The sequence below is a fragment of the Mastomys coucha genome, unplaced genomic scaffold (assembly GCF_008632895.1).
Source record: "Mastomys coucha isolate ucsf_1 unplaced genomic scaffold, UCSF_Mcou_1 pScaffold21, whole genome shotgun sequence".
NCBI lineage: Eukaryota > Metazoa > Chordata > Mammalia > Rodentia > Muridae > Mastomys > Mastomys coucha.
The window spans coordinates 42,802,426-42,818,248 of NW_022196904.1; the positions used below are offsets into that span (position 1 = coordinate 42,802,426).

Sequence of the window (15,823 nt, forward strand, 5' to 3'; positions counted from 1 at the left end):
TTAGACCAATGGTGTTTGGGATAAAGTGTGGCTGGAGTTCCCAAAAGTACTGTGCATCTTCAGTTGAGGGTTTGGGATGAGTCTTATGAATGGCAGAATGAAAAATAGCTCATCTCTGACTGTGAGGGCAACAGGAGGGTCATTGGCAAACCTGCCCCCATGAATACTTTACAGTACTATTTATTGTAAAACTGTTTATGTCTGTCTTCTCTTCCAGTTCTGCATAAGCAGCCCCGAGAAGTGTGTCTCTGTTTGCTAGAACTTGGTCGGATTGCAGCCAGGTAGGTAAGACCTCTCACGTAAAGACACAGAAATACCTCAACCTTAGGCAACAAAGGCATGCATGCTGACTTCTCATTGTTGACATTCCAACAGATGCTAAGAAACCATTGAGCAAATGAAATTGTTTGGGTCATATGGAGAGAGCCTAGTTAAAAGTATGCCTCTACCATTGTCAGCACTGCAACATGTGGTCAGGACAGTCTTTGTCATTGATATCCTTAAATGAAATGCATTTTCTTTCATGCCTTACAAGCTTCCGTAGATATGGTGTGCCTCCTTGTCTGTATATGCACTACGTGGATTTAGGAGCCTGCAGATTCCAGAAGAAGACATTGGGCTCCCTGGAACTGGAGTTACAGGGAGTTGTGATATGCTTAGTGTGGATTCTATGGAAAAGCAGGAAGAGCTTATAGGCACTTAGTCATCTCTGCAGGTCCCTACTTGACACTTTATGGGACAGTTTACTCAATGGGAAATCTGTTCTCTCTTATTTCCTTCCCTTTCATCCCTTATTTTCTGTCTAATAATTTTAGTCTCTCATTTACATATTTTCTCTATTCTGTTATCAGTTTTCACACCTCAGAGATTTTACTTTTGAATTGAATGAGGCTAATTTTTATATAATTTTCTATGTTTTTAACAGAGAGACTGGGTTTTATTTTTATAAGTTTTTTTAAACTAAGCATATGCATCTACGTCTATGTGAAAGTCTGTGAATGTTTGTGCAGGTACCTGCAGAGGCCAGATGAGCTTGTGAGAGTTCCTGAAATTGAGGTTATAGGCAGCTATGTGCCTCCCTATGTGGGTACTCTATCAAAGCAGTACTTGGCCTTAATCACTGAGCTATTATTTCTCCAGCCCCCTTTATTTTATGTAAAGATGTGTTTTGAAATTTTTTTCCTGTAGGAATAACCCAAAGAAACTGACTGTAGTGATCCTAGCTAAGTAAGCTGAGGAAAAGACCGCTAGACAAACCAATTTGTTCTGGTTTCATGCATTTCTGCTAGTAGCCTTGCAAACTGTCTGACAAGGTTTTTATAGTTCTATGAAATCTAGAGAAGAAATGAAGATAAGATTTGAAGACATCTTGAGGGAGAATAAATGTTGAATGGGTTTGGATGTTTTTCTGATATCTAACAGTGTCATCATGTGGACAGGACAGTTTTTGCCTAAGCTGACTTTGATACCATTTAATTAAATGCATTTCTTTTCATATCCTTTTGGAGTATGGAGGGGATATACTATGCCTTGAAAGTCAATGTATTTACATATTTTTACATCTGTGTGCCTGCATGTCTGTATGTGCATGTAGGTGTCAAGATCACATGAACCAGTAAAATGGAGTGAGAGATAATACTGGGTGAACTTAGATAAAGAATTGACATAGAAAATTAGGAGAAAGAAAACCTCATACATTGTAATACTGTGCTCCAATAACAAACTCTGCCAAAAAGTACACATTTTTGATTAATGGTCAGAAACAATCTCAAATTTTTTTTAATCACCACAGCCAATAAACTTTTAGTGAACATATAGGAAGTTTTTATTTTACCTCAGTAGTCACAGTGAAACAGATTTCTTCAGTATTTTTAATTATATTACTGTGTGTTAGCCAACAAGGGATGAGAAATGAGTCACTTAAAGATTTCTTTAGTTCCACAAGATGTCTAAATACCTGTTTAAAAGGTATGTGTGACACTCTTGCCCTCTATCACTTAGGGACTACCTTTTATGTACAGCATGAGCCTGCATCCCCTGGCCAGCCAGAATGCCAAGACTCTTTAGTTCTTCCACAGTTGGACAAAGATATAGCTGCTTCCAGAAACACACCTCCTGCGCTAACTTTTGAACTTCTGCCCCAGTCAGATTCAGGACTCATCACATAGAAACAACTGGCACTTGCTTAATCTTATGGAAAATCATAAGCAATCAGCAGCTGCCTTGGAGATAATTAACTTGAAAAAAACCTAGAGGTCTAGAAGTTCTATTAAGAAAGTAGTGTGTGGTATAATTATATGATTTTAAATATGAGAAAGGTGCTATATTCTACTTTGTGCTTAAAGAGTACAAATGGATGCATTAGATGGTCAAAGTTTGAGAACCAAGCATAGCCATAGGAAGACTGCCTCCAAAGGAAGACTGCCTCCTCAGAGTCTCTGGGCCTTTTACAGTCCTCATGTGGCTAATAGTCATTTTTCCACTTTCGACATTTCATTATACAACTGTTTTTAATCACATTAATTTTAACTTAGAAAGAATATTTATAGTTTATGATCATCACCAAAACTGAAGCTTGGCTACTGTAAGCTTTGGATCTGACAACAATTACCTTTGACATAGGAATGTAAAACTAATGCAGATAGTTAATGAAGAAAATAGCAATATATTTGTCAATTTCAATGTAAAATGAAGAGTCTCCTTCTTACTACAATTAATAAAGTAAGTAAATAGTCAGTCAATTAGGTTATTTTGAAACAGAGTGCCCTGTAGGCCAAGCTGGCCTCATACTCTTTGTATAGTTGACAATGATCCTGGTGTCCAACTTCAACTTTTCCAGAGTTAGGATTCCAGGCATGTACCCTTGGAAGCACAGGGTACTGGGGCTCCTTCCTAGGGCTTTCATGTATAGGGTCAACACTCTATGGTAACCTATATCTGAAGACCAGCACAGATACTTTAGGTGGTGGTGTATTGCACTGTACACACTCACATTTTATGACCACATGAGTTAAGATAAAGGCTACATTTATTCCAGAACATACACCATGGAAGTAAATACTTCATGGTGGAGTTGAGATTAAGATCACCCTGAATTGCAATATTGAACTCTTGATTATATTTCTGTCCCATTCAACTGAACGAGTCTTGTGAAGCATTATATGTTGTTCAGCATAAAATAATATGAGACAATGCTTTCCTCTTGCAGTTATCTTTGTTAGAGATTTGAAAGGATGCCAGTTATTCAGGTAAAAATGCCCATTTGCTTCTTTCTGAACAAATCCATGCTATTTGGTTTGCTGGAAGCTCCTGAAATAGGATAGCATGAAGGAAAGACAACCCACCCCACCCAGTCTCATCTCACATCTAAGCTCTGCCTGAGCTTTAGATCTAGATTTAGATACTTGACATCACTCCCCCCTCTCTCATGTCTGCTGCTAAAGACCACACAGATTAATGCATTTGAACAATGTTATCCCAAACTAGGAGTGGTTTTCAGAGCACACCTAGAAACCATCTTCTCCCATAAAGATGAGTTTGATCCTACTAAAGATCCTCTTCAGTTTTGTGTTTTCTTCACTGATAGGGGATGCCTTCTTATATTCCATTCTATGTGGTACATCCAGATTTCACGTGTATGTTCTTAAGAGTACCACTATCACTTCAGAAATGATGCTGGGAGCCTCTGCTGTACTTTTCTGCCTAGGGACACTCAGGAGTACTCTTTCAAGAACCGGAGCAAATCTGAGCTCTGAGATGGTGACATTACTTCTGTTCTCATTGTAAAATTTCTTTGGGTTTTAATTAAACAGAGCTGTCATTGTTGGAAGGTAAAATCTCTCTACTACTATGTCAGAAAAATACACAATTCTGAATTCAAAAAAAATATGGCATTGACAAAAGCAACACAGCAAAATCAAAAGATTGCTTTAACCAGTACTTTGGTATTAATTTATGCAAAATGAAGAAGTAAATAGCTATGATTTCAACATCTTTTCTGACTGCAGGATTAAAGTTATCTTCATGATAAAAATGAAAGCTTCTGAACTGGTAGTTTGTTGGCAAATTTGGGTGTCAGTGGCACACGAAGTTATCTCATGACTTTGGATTTTGCTCTTTTCTTGATCGATCCTGAACAAGTTTATGACTATTGAAAGGAAATATTTTGAGGACATTTTCTTTAATCTTCTATTTCAGTCATGGTCTAAGGAAATGTTATTTAAAAGAAAAGTAATCCTGTGTCAAGATCAGTAGTTGATTCACTTGGAGGACTTGCAAGGACTGCTGGGAGTTTATACATCCTTTCCCATGGCTGGAGCATTTTCCACATATAAATCTAAGTTTACATTGTCTTAAAATAGGAAAAATGGGGCAAAATTATCTGGCAAGAATTTATAAACCATCTGTTACATGCCTTACAAAGAGGGAGTTTCATTAGTCTATAAAATTTGTCCCCCGACCCCACTACAATGGAAGACAGATGTCTCTTGTTGGAACGTACAGACTGCTAAATAGTTTGAATAGATTTTTCTAGGTCAGGAATGAGTTTGGTGGTGTATTTCTTCCAGTTAGCTTAATCCTAAACACCACATCCTATGCCAGCAAAATGAGAGAGCCATTCCTATATTCTCCTTTTACAGTTGCCAAACCAATGACCATCTTACTTTTTAGTAAGATGAAAATAAGTGCCCAGCCTCTGAGGATTTAGACCATATCCGCCCTGCAGGAATCAGGACTTAGCTTCAGTGAATTCACCTTCCTTGATGACTCTGGTTGGTTCCTTTATTGAGGGTTAGAAAAAAAACCCTTCTCCCAAAATTCTACCACCCTGTTCTAAGAAACATTAATTTGTGAAAACATTATAGAAAGAATGGGCATGTGAAGAGGTATAGAAGTTACCGATACCAAACCGAGGTTGCCTTTTGAAGAACAAATGCATTTGACAACTAAGTTGGCTTGTAGGTACATGTCTCCAGCCTTGGGGATGAGCCTACTGATAGCCCCCAGATGGACAGGAAGCCAAAAAATTCATATTCATATGCATTCTGGTACTGTTCAACTCTATCCTGAGCAGCTTGAAGAATTCAAATGCCAAATTAAGCATCAGATTCTGGGCTTGGTGCTGACTTTCTGTGTCAGTAGCACAACCATTATTCAGCTTTCTTAGCTAAAGAAGGTGCATATACTTTGTCTTAAAAAAATAAAACAATAGCAAAAATGCTATTAGAGCAGCAACAGGCTCAGCTCATGTCCAACACAGAACAAACAGGTGGCCTTCATCCACCTGTGGCTGAATATAAAATATTTTCTAATCTATTTATTTTAAATTATGATGTTTTCACTTACAGTTGATGTAGAGTTGGCATGATCACAGTGTCTCAGATTCCTCCAGACTTAACTAGGTTTATATTATTCTCTTGAGAACATTCAACCCAGGCAAGATTTATGCCTTAATGGAGCTAAGAATCCACAGAAGTCTGTAACAGCTTAGAGGATTGCCTTCCAAAGTCTTTCTGGCCTGTTAGGAAATCTGAAGGTGTTGTGAATCAATTTGAGTGGTAGAATGGAATCCATAGTACACCATGTGTCTTGTAATGAAGCATTAATTGGTTTATAAATACAAAAAAGTAGAAATACAAAATGTGGTAACCAAATATTTATAGCAACTGTTTGTTTACTATGGAACAAAAGTTACTTAATAGATTAGAGGCTGTTGTGACATTGTGAACTGTTTGTACTTAATTATTACATAAGCTTTGCAGCTCTCAAAAGGCATCTATCTGATGCATAGAATCCTTTTGAGAGCTGAGTTATGACTTAAAAAGACCCAAGTTAACAGACATGTTGAATGTCTATGACTGGAAATGGCCTGGGACCCATGGAGGGGTAGATCTCTCCCTAGAGAAATGGAGTGAACTAGTGAAGCCGCATCAACTTAACCATGTCCTTTCATGGCAGGGAGAAGTGTGGGTAATGATTCAAGAGAACAGGAACTGAACCAACTGAGCTCCCCTCTGTCAGGATCAAATATCACCAGGAGAAAAACTGCCTCCCTAGAAACTTGTCCTGCACTTGTATACAGTGACATCTATTAAAGTAGCAAGCCACCACTGGAGTACATAGGCAAGGTTTGACGTTGGCTGCTGAATTGACACAGTACTCAACTAAGTTATGAGCATGGTGTCAGCACTTATTTCCTGCTCATGGACTATTTATATTGTATGCTATTTAATAACTCCTGGTTTGTTTCTCTTGTTTCATCTGGAGAGAGGGTCCCTTCAACTAATCTAGACTGATTAACATCTTGCTTCTGCCTCCTGAGTGCTGGGATCACAAGTGTGTAGCATCATACTTGATTTGCAATAACCTTTTCATCACCAAGCAGTGTTTTCTCTCCTTTATAACAATCACCTGATCAGAAAGAACAGGCAAGCTGACAACAGCAAGTCCTTGTTGGAGAGTCTGTCCTGTCTCAGTCTTCTGCAGGCATTCATCTTTTTGTTCGTGAAAGTGTATGCCTCATACCTGACAAGTTTCAAAATTACCTTTGCTAGCCCCCAGGAAGCAAAGCTGATACAGACCTATAAAACTTAGTACTTCTTTATTTAAATTTTAATTAAGGAAAACCTGATTGTGGGAGATACAAGGATAACAGACACTTTCATGTGCTCTCTTACCTGTTACCCCCTTTTCCTTCTCTAAGTGTCTTAAACATGTAGAGTTTTCAGACCTTTTATACATCATTGTTCTGAAGTATTCTTGTCTTCTTTCCCAGTAATAATAATGTTTGTGCATTCACTGATCTATTCCTAAGGACTTGTAATATTGTGTAACCATGTGCAATGCTCTCCTTGTGTAGGAAATGAACAGCTCACAGTGAGTCTCTTTTCTGTAGAATCAGTTACTTCTTGTTTTTAATTTTAGTGTTCTGCTGTATTAATTTTGATACCAACCCTCTGTTTTAATCTCTGTCATTACCAAGCTTATATTCTAAATCAGGCTTTCATTACAACATTTACATTGTCAATTCTGATAAAGAGTTTAAGATAAATTCCCTGTGTGTGTTCATGTTGCTGAGACAATAATATGTTCAGTGTGCTTAAATCATATACCTCCATGCATGTGCACTTACACATACACTGCAGCTACATGTGTTTTACCTTGCTCCATGGATGTTAATTCAAAAAGTTCCATTTCAGTGTCAGTGAGTCTATGTATTTTAAAGGGGCAGTGATTCTTGGCACTCACAATCCAGAATGCTGTATAGCTGTTGCATTGTTATACTGGGAGCATAGCATGTGCATGCATAACTGTCTGATGTTTTTGAAAGGTATGGTGTGGAGCCCCCTGGTCTGATAAAGCTGGAAAAAGAAATTGAACAAGAAGAGACACTTTCTGCCCCGTCTCCTTCACCTTCTCCTTCATCAAAGTCTTCAGGAAAGAAGAGTACTGGAAACTTACTGGATGATGCAGTGAGTGAAATTTACAAGCCTTCCAACTATAAAACCTAACCTGCCCTCTCAAATCATTCTGTCCTGACTGCATGCATTTCAGCTCCTCTGCATTCATTTTAACTCCAGTGAGAAAATTTGTGCTCCTACAGCTCATCTTGAAACTCAGAACTGAACTAGTGAGGTAAAATAAAGTGCCACTTAATTCCATTGAACAGTATCTGAAAATCTAGGGAATGACTCCTTGAAAATGTCTTTTGAAAACACTTAAACCTCATTCTTATTAGTTCCCAATACCTCCTGTCATGGATAGAACCTTGCGCATTGTTGAGGAAGGGAACAACTCATCTAACTGAAAAGGCAACTATACTTATTGATTGCCTGGTACTGGCCAGAGTTGTCCTTTATTATTATTATTTTTGAGAGCTCTTATATCTGAAAGGAAGATTGCTTGCAGGGGTGGGGACATGGAAATTGGAAGTTTCCTGATTCTAGGAGGAGAAGAGCTTAGTGTCCAGCACTAACTCTAGGGTCTGTCAACTCTGCAGGCCTCTAGGCACAGGCTTTGGTGATTAGAACACACTGCAGTGACACCATCATTATAGGGATAAGTAGTTCCTAGGTATAGTAAACAATCCCTGCTTATGGTAATGGTATGTTTGAAAATTATTTTCGTGTGATGTCATACTCATATCTTAAATGCATGAAAGCATTAAAAAAACAAAAATAAAACATGACTTGTCTTGGTGTGGCTTATGCAAAGTTTGCTTTTATGAGTTATAATTGCCTGCAAGCTTATGGGACACGACAGTGCTAGAGGTATAAGACTGAAGTCCTGCCAGAGCAAGCAAAGTCCGTGGAATGCTGGTGACAACCTTGATATTTTTAGTTGTTAGGATGCAGGGCTACTAGGACTGCAGGCCCTCCTCTCCGGCTCACTGCCCCTCTCCAGGTTACCCTCTCCACAACCCTTCGCCCCCAAGCCCCCTTCTTCTCTGAATGGGTGGTGTCCCCCTGGGTATCCCCCGACCTTGGCATTTCAAGTCTCTGTGAGGCTAGGTGCTTTCTCTCCCATTGAGGCTGAACAAGGCAGCCAAACTACAAGAATGTATCCCACATGCAGGCACCAGATTTTGGGATAGGCACCATACTAGTTCTTCAGGAACCACATGAAGACCAAATTGCACATCTGCTTCATATGACTGGGGAGGCCTAGGTCCAGCCCATGTATGTTCTTTGGTTGATGGTTCAGACTCTGAGAGCCCCAAGGGTCCAGGTTATTTGATTCTGTTGGTCTTGCTGTGGAATTCTTGTCCCTTTCAGGGCCTGCTATCCTTCCTCCTATTTTTCCATAAGAGTCTCTGAGCTCCAGCCACTGTTTGACTGTGGGTGTCTGTATCTGTTTGAGTCAGCTGCTGGGTGGAGCCTCTCAGAGAACATGCTCCTGTCTGCAAGCATAACAGAGTATCAGTAATAGTGTTAGGGACTGGTGTTTCCCCTGGGATGTCTCTCAAGTTGGGCCAGTTATTTGTTGGCCATTCCCTTAATCTTTGCTCCATCCCCTGTGCATGCATTTCTTATAAACAAGATATTGATATCTCTGTTGTTTTACTGAGGTTTCTGCTTGGCTACAGGAGGTGGCCTCTTCAGGTTCCATAGCGCCAGTGTAGTAAGTCACAGCTAAGGTCACCCCCATTAATTCTTGGGTACCTCCCTCATCCCAGGTCTCTGTTTCCTTCTGGAGATGCCCCATCCCACATCCCCACCCATGTTAATTGCAGGTTTCCATTCATTTTCATGACCATCTAGCCATCTCTCTTGTCTGTCCCCACACTTTATTGTGAACCCTCCATTACCCTCCTTATCCCCCTCCTTCTGAGTGCCCTAGCTCCATCTGCCTTCAATGACCATTTTATTTCTCCTTCTAAGCGAGAGTCAAGCTTCCTCACTTGGGCCTTCCTTCTTGTTTACCTTCTTTGGATCCACGAAGTGTAGCATGTATCTGTATTTTATGGCTAATAATCCACTTATAAGTGAGTGTATACCATGCATGTCCTTTTGGAATTGTGTTACCTTAGTCAGGATGATATTCTCAAGATCCATTCATTTCCATGTAACAGTCATGATGCCTTAGTTTTTAATAGCTGGGTAATATTCCATTATGTAGATGTTTTACATTTTCTTTATCAATTCTTCAATTGAGGAACATCTAGGTTGTTTCCAGTTTCTGGCTATTACAAATAAAGCTGCTATAAACATAATTGAGTGTCTTTGGGGGATGGTAGGGCTTCTGTTGGTTATATTCTCAGGTATGGTATAGCTGTGTCTTGAGGTAGAACTATTCCTAGTTTTCTGAGAAACCACCAAATTGATTTCCAAAGTGGTTGTACAAGTTTGCACTCACACCAGCAATGAAGAAGTATTCCCCTTTCTCTTCATTCTCACCAGCATGTGCTGCCTCTTGAGTTTTTTAATCTTAGCCATTCCAGTAGGTGTAAGATGGAACCTCAGATATGTTTTGATTTGCATTTCCCTGATGACTAAGGACTTTGAACATTTCTTTAAATGCTTCTCAGCCATTGGAGATTCCTCTGTTGAGAATTCTGTTTAATTCTGTACCCCAGTTTTTAGTTGGGTTATTTGGGTTGTTAGTGTCTAATTTCTTGCGTTCTTTGTTAATTTTGGATATTAGCCCTCTGTCGGATGTTTCCCTCTGTCAGGTGAAGATCCTTTCCCAATCTATAGGCTGCTGATTTTTCCTATTGACAGTGTCCTTTGACTTACAGAAGCTTTGCAGTTTCATGAGGTTCCATTTATCAATTGTTGGCCTTAGAGCCTAAGCTATTGGTGTTATACTCAGGAAATTGTGTCTTGTACCAGTGCATTCGAGGGTATTTCCCAATTTCTCTTCTATGAGATTTAGTGTATTTCATTTTACATTGAGGTCCTTGATCCACTTGGACTTGAGTTTCATGCAGGATAAGGTTGGATCTATTTTCTTTCTTCTACATGTAGACATCCAGTTTGTCCCTCACCATTTATAGAAGATGCTTTCATGTTTCCATTTTTAAGGTTTGACTTCCTTATCAAAAATCAAGTGTCCACAGGGCCACACCCATACTTACTTCTCCTCTCAGTGTGACATGTACTTACACTCTTTCCCCCCATACGGTGGTGTCAGGCCTGAAGAGTATCTCGACAGTGTTATATTTACTTCCTAGTTACTCAGCCAGGGGAACCTGACAGCTCTCATTATGAAGTCAAGGCCTATAATTACCATAGCTTTGTTTCATCACTACTGCCTTGAAAATCCTCTATGGAGGTAGTCCTTGCAGCCAGCATGCTTTAAGACAATGCAAGCTGGAGTCAGAATCAATAGATCCTCTATGATGCACCTGAAGCCCTGCCTTGCTGATACCTCACAGGTCTCCTTGTTCTAACCCAGTGTATTTTACAACTCTTTCGTCCTTTGAACCACCTCTTTCATTTTGAGGTAACTGTTGGTAGTTCCTCAATATACTTGTTACTTTTCTTTTGAATGCACGTTTAAATATATTTTAACTTTTTCAATATTTACGTTGTGTTAACTTCCATAGAAGATTGTGTGTTTGTGTACCTGTGGAGGTGCTTGTGCTAGTGTGCTCATACACACAGAGGCTAGAGGCCTACACTGGTATTTCTCTGTTTATCTCTTTACCTTATGGTGGTGGTGGTGTTTTACAGAGCCAAGAACCCAGAGTTCTAGGCTAATTAACTGGCCAGAGAGCTTCAAGGATCCTCCTATGTATATCCTTCAGTGTATGGGTTTACAGTGTATGGGCTTATCTGATTCTTTTTTTTAATTGACATGGCTACCGAGGATCCAAATTCAGATTTTCATATCTGTATTACCAGCATTTTACCCACTCAGCTGATTCCTCATCCCACACATGAAATTTTTATTGGCATTTCTCACCTTATGTAAATGTTACATCTTACTTACTGTTGTCTAAAGTATTTGTAAGTGTGCAATGAAGTGGTTGTGAATGAGGGAGGCCTAAGTGTCCATTCCTCCCAAGGCACAGTCTGATTTTCACACTCAAGAATAAGTCTACATCTCCCCAGCTCCCTGCTATTGATGTCCAGTGTGAAAGTTTGTCATTTGTGTTCAGTCATTTCTTCTAAACCATATACCATGTGTGCTCTTCTGTCCTGTTAGAAATGGAAGAGGTGCTGCCATTTGAGCCCATTTGCCAGAACCAGGGTGAGGGAGCAAGAAGGCTCCCATGTCTTTAGGAGCCTGTCTCAAGCCTAGCCCATTCTTCATCTTTGGGAAGAGGAAAGATACAAAGAGAACCCCAAGGTGTAGAGTAACCCTGAGAGGGATTAGAAGCTATTTTACCAATATTCCAATTCAGAACAAAACAACAACCACAATTACCACCACCAGTCATATAGAGAGCCTAGACAGCAGGGTCCTCAAGCTGCTATAGCTCTAAGGTCTGTTCTTCCAGCTCAAAGCTCTGTGAGTTAGGAGAGTATAACTCTTGGTTTAATGGAGGAATGTGCATTAGTGGACACATTTAGTGTGCAAAGTAGACATATCTGCCTCTTACCAGTTAGAACCCTTGTGTCCTATAAAATCTTTAGATTTTAAACATTTCTCATAGAATGCTTAAAGAAACACTACTACCACAATGCCTGTGGGGAAAGATTTGGCTAGAGTGAGAAATACAAAGTATTACTTTCTCTGCCTAGCATTCACAAAGCTTGCCAACATCATGCAGGTTGTGCTGAGCTCCCTCAAAAGACCTAATTGACCTGGAATTTCTCAAATATACAGGTCTCCTTCATTCTTCAGTCTTGTGAACTGTATTGGATTTTTTGCATTAATGGTTTTTCACTAAAGTATTTTATCTCAGGGACAGTGGGACAAAAAGGAAAGTAATCTGAACCTCATTAGTGGTTTAAACCAGACCCATGTATCAAAGGTAAAAAGGAAAGAGCTAGCATTACAAGCACTTTGTCACATACCAGGTACACATAGCCGTTTGGAACTGAACTCAATGTAACCCAATAAATGTACTACAAAAAAGAACAAGAAGAAGAATTTAAGAAAAAAAAAAAGAGTGATTCCCTAAGTTTCTGTGTATAGTTAGCACTGGGTTATTTTGAACACATTTATTGTATTCTCCAAAAAGGAAGGAAAGATGAGGGTATGGAAGAGTGAAAGGAGGAGGCAAAGGAAACAGAAGCAGAGAAGACTAAGAAAGAAAGGGAAGCCATGCCAAGATGATCGTATTCCAGCGGACGACTTCAGAAAGAGCCAGGACTGAAGCCACCTTTATTTGCTCACATTTTCTTGTCTGATTCTTACGGGAACCGCAGGGAAATAGGTGACCTTTTATGTGGACAATAAAGCCCCCCTTCCTTAATCAAGATCTCTCAGAGGAAACACAGTGGTGTCCATTCAGATTGCTTTCTTCCCTATGCCCTGGTGGAGCGATTATGCTGCGATAGGCTTTGAGGTCGGCCTGAATGCTCCTGCTCCTCTTTTCATTCCGTTGTGTTGAGCTTGTTCTCACAGGGTGTTAAATGCTGCTCTAAGAAGTAGCTCTCCCTTCTCTTCATCAACTTCCTCAGTCTGGGGATGAGAGATAATATAATTCTGAGTAACCAGGTCCCTCTTGAAATCTCATTTTATCCCCAAACTGGCTGAGTTCCTAGCCAAGAGCAGAGCACCTGGCAGACAGAATTACCTCATGGTAATGTGAGAAGCAGGACTGTCATCATTCATAGTTAACTATGTATTCCACTGCTCCTAGACTGGCCTGTTCTCTTCTAATTTTGCTTCTGTCCTTGACACATATGAAAAAAAAACTTGATTTAAAACAACAACAACCACCACCACCACCACCAAGTCTATTTTTGTAGAAAGGAAGGCATGAAGAAAGGGCAGGCCACTTGAGAAAATGCTTCTCTTGTTTATTTGATGCAAAGAGGTTTTGTATTTTTTTTCTGAGCATCCTAAAAGTTGGGTTTGTTTTCCAACAGTTCCAGGGTTTTCCTTTCTCAGTATCAAATTTTCTCAATAAGTTGTGATGCCTTGGGTTTTGAGCTTTGTTGTTCTCTGGGCTCCGATGTGACAAAGACCTCATCCCTGTGTTGTAGCTCTCTTCTCTCTTCTCCTCACCACCCTTAGAGTAATGGTAAGGATGCTGTGTGTATCTGCTACATCTTACAAACATCTGTAGGGAGAGGTATGCACAGAAAAACAAAACAGTGAGCCAGCAAATTTTGTGTTCTATGAGCTCATGGCTAGCTCATGTTTTGTAAGGGTTTATATCACCGCTTCCCATTATGCATGCCATTTGCCTTAGTCTTATCATAACAAGATGGCAACAACTCAGATTTCAAATTCATGGCCTGGTTACTAATGGAATGATAGATGTTCCGTTACTGTTCAGTGAACGTTGTCTCTAAGGCTATCTAGATCCAGGCCTCCTCTGCCCCAGTGATCTCCCTTTGTGTCCTGGAGGATCCATGCCCTGGTTAGTATGGCTATGCATGTGTCCAGAGTGCATCTGTTAAACTGTTTACTGTTCCATTAGGGTGATATGCTTTATGTCTAGGGTTTAATATGATATAAAATATTATCTTAGCCTTTAAGGAACTAAACCCAACAAGGTGATGCTAAGGTTGATCAATATTGATTCATTAGGCTGCCATCACAGTAATGACCCAGAATCTTAGGACTGTATCAATGTAAAATTTAGCATTGGAAAGACATAGATGGACATGAGTGTTGTGAAGTTAGTTCTTTCAAAATAATGTTATTGCTGTTTGCTTTATTGAGGCCTACTAGTCACTAGCATAGCTCCAGGTTAAGTGAGAGACTCAATCTCAAGGAATAAGGTAGAGAGAGAGAGAAGAGATCACCTAGTGGCCTTTTACACATATACATCTATACACATACATGAACATGTGTGTATTTCAACCCATATGTGTATGTCTACACTGACACACATGTAAACACACAGTAAATAAAAAAATAAATAACAATGGCTGAATTTCTTCATGGCCAACTGTAAGTGCCACCCTTTCATATCTGTTGAATTAATCTTATTTATATAAAATGGTAGCTACTAACAAGAGATTAATTCAAATAATTAGTATTAATACTGAATATATGAGATATTGGGTTACTCTGGATTGTCTCAAAGAACTTTTTCATTTCAAAACATTCCAGAAGTTTCATTGATTATGAAAACAAATGAATTTTCTAAAGCTGTTCTTAATGATTTACAGTATTCATAGGCATGCCTATGAGAACTCCAGGAGAACATTAATCAGAGTCATGTTTTAGTTTTTCATTTTATATGTCAGCTAATACTATATATACTACCTAAGATGATGTAAAATATGGATGAGTCTGAGGAATATGTTGGTGAAATCTCAGAGGAAAACCTTAGAATTTCAAACAAGAAAAAAGTTTCAAAAAATTAATTTGTACTTCATTTATTTCAAAATTAGATTGGTAATAGTGGGATTATATTGAAGAAACCTTCTGTTGTGTGCATTTGCCCTAGCTTTCAGTGTGGTTAGCCTATGCATGCTTTATTTTAGTTCTTAATATCTTTGCTGTATGGACCCCACACATACTATCTTTCTGGATCTCCAGCTCATGTCTGTTACCATGCCAGCTGACCTCATTCTCCCTCTTCATTACTGTCATCATCAGCTGAATGCTCAGAGACTCAGAAGATGCTTCCAGACCCTGATCTTCACATTTCAGCAAAAGTTCCTATGCTCATATCATTTCTGATATAGAACAAGTCTAAATGATTAACACTTCAGCCATGATTGAGCTCTTGGAGGATAATCACATGCGACTTTATTGGGGCCAATGATTATGCTCCTCTATTTCAGGTAAAAAGAATCTCTGAAGATCCTCCCTGTAAGTGCCCAACCAAGTTCTGTGTGGAGCGGCTCTCTCAAGGTCGATACCGAGTGGGAGAGAAGATCCTCTTCATCAGGGTAAAGTCCTTTCCCCCCTTCTCATCTACATAAGCATTTTTGTGAACATGAGTCAGAGAAAAGGTCAAGAGAAGTATGACATATGGCTATTCAGGAACACCCACTGGTGTCACTAAACGTATGCAGAGCAGTAGACATGATAATGTGCTACTGAAGGCTGGGTGAACAGAGCATATCTTTATACATAGAGGAGTACCACTCCCATGGGAAAGGGTTGCCATTTATGTTTCCTGTACTCCTTTCATTTCGGTAGAATGGAATGAAAACGTGCCCTTCCAGGACCTTCCATATATCACAGTGAAGAAAGAAATCACCATCCTATTACGTCTTGGCAGGTTATCAGATTAATTCAGCAT

General features: G+C 39.5%; 1 protein-coding gene across 4 annotated transcripts in view; it reads left to right on the forward strand.

Annotated features, from left to right (window-relative positions):
* Gas2 (growth arrest specific 2) overlaps nucleotides 1–15,823 on the forward strand; it is a 133,049-nt gene that overhangs the window by 74,259 nt on the left and 42,967 nt on the right. For all 4 annotated transcript variants that reach the window (XM_031386799.1, XM_031386800.1, XM_031386801.1 and 1 more), the window contains 3 exons: nucleotides 218–281; nucleotides 7,331–7,472; nucleotides 15,360–15,467. In XM_031386799.1, coding sequence (XP_031242659.1) covers nucleotides 218–281; nucleotides 7,331–7,472; nucleotides 15,360–15,467 — 314 coding nt within the window. The remainder of the gene's footprint in view (nucleotides 1–217; nucleotides 282–7,330; nucleotides 7,473–15,359; nucleotides 15,468–15,823) is intronic.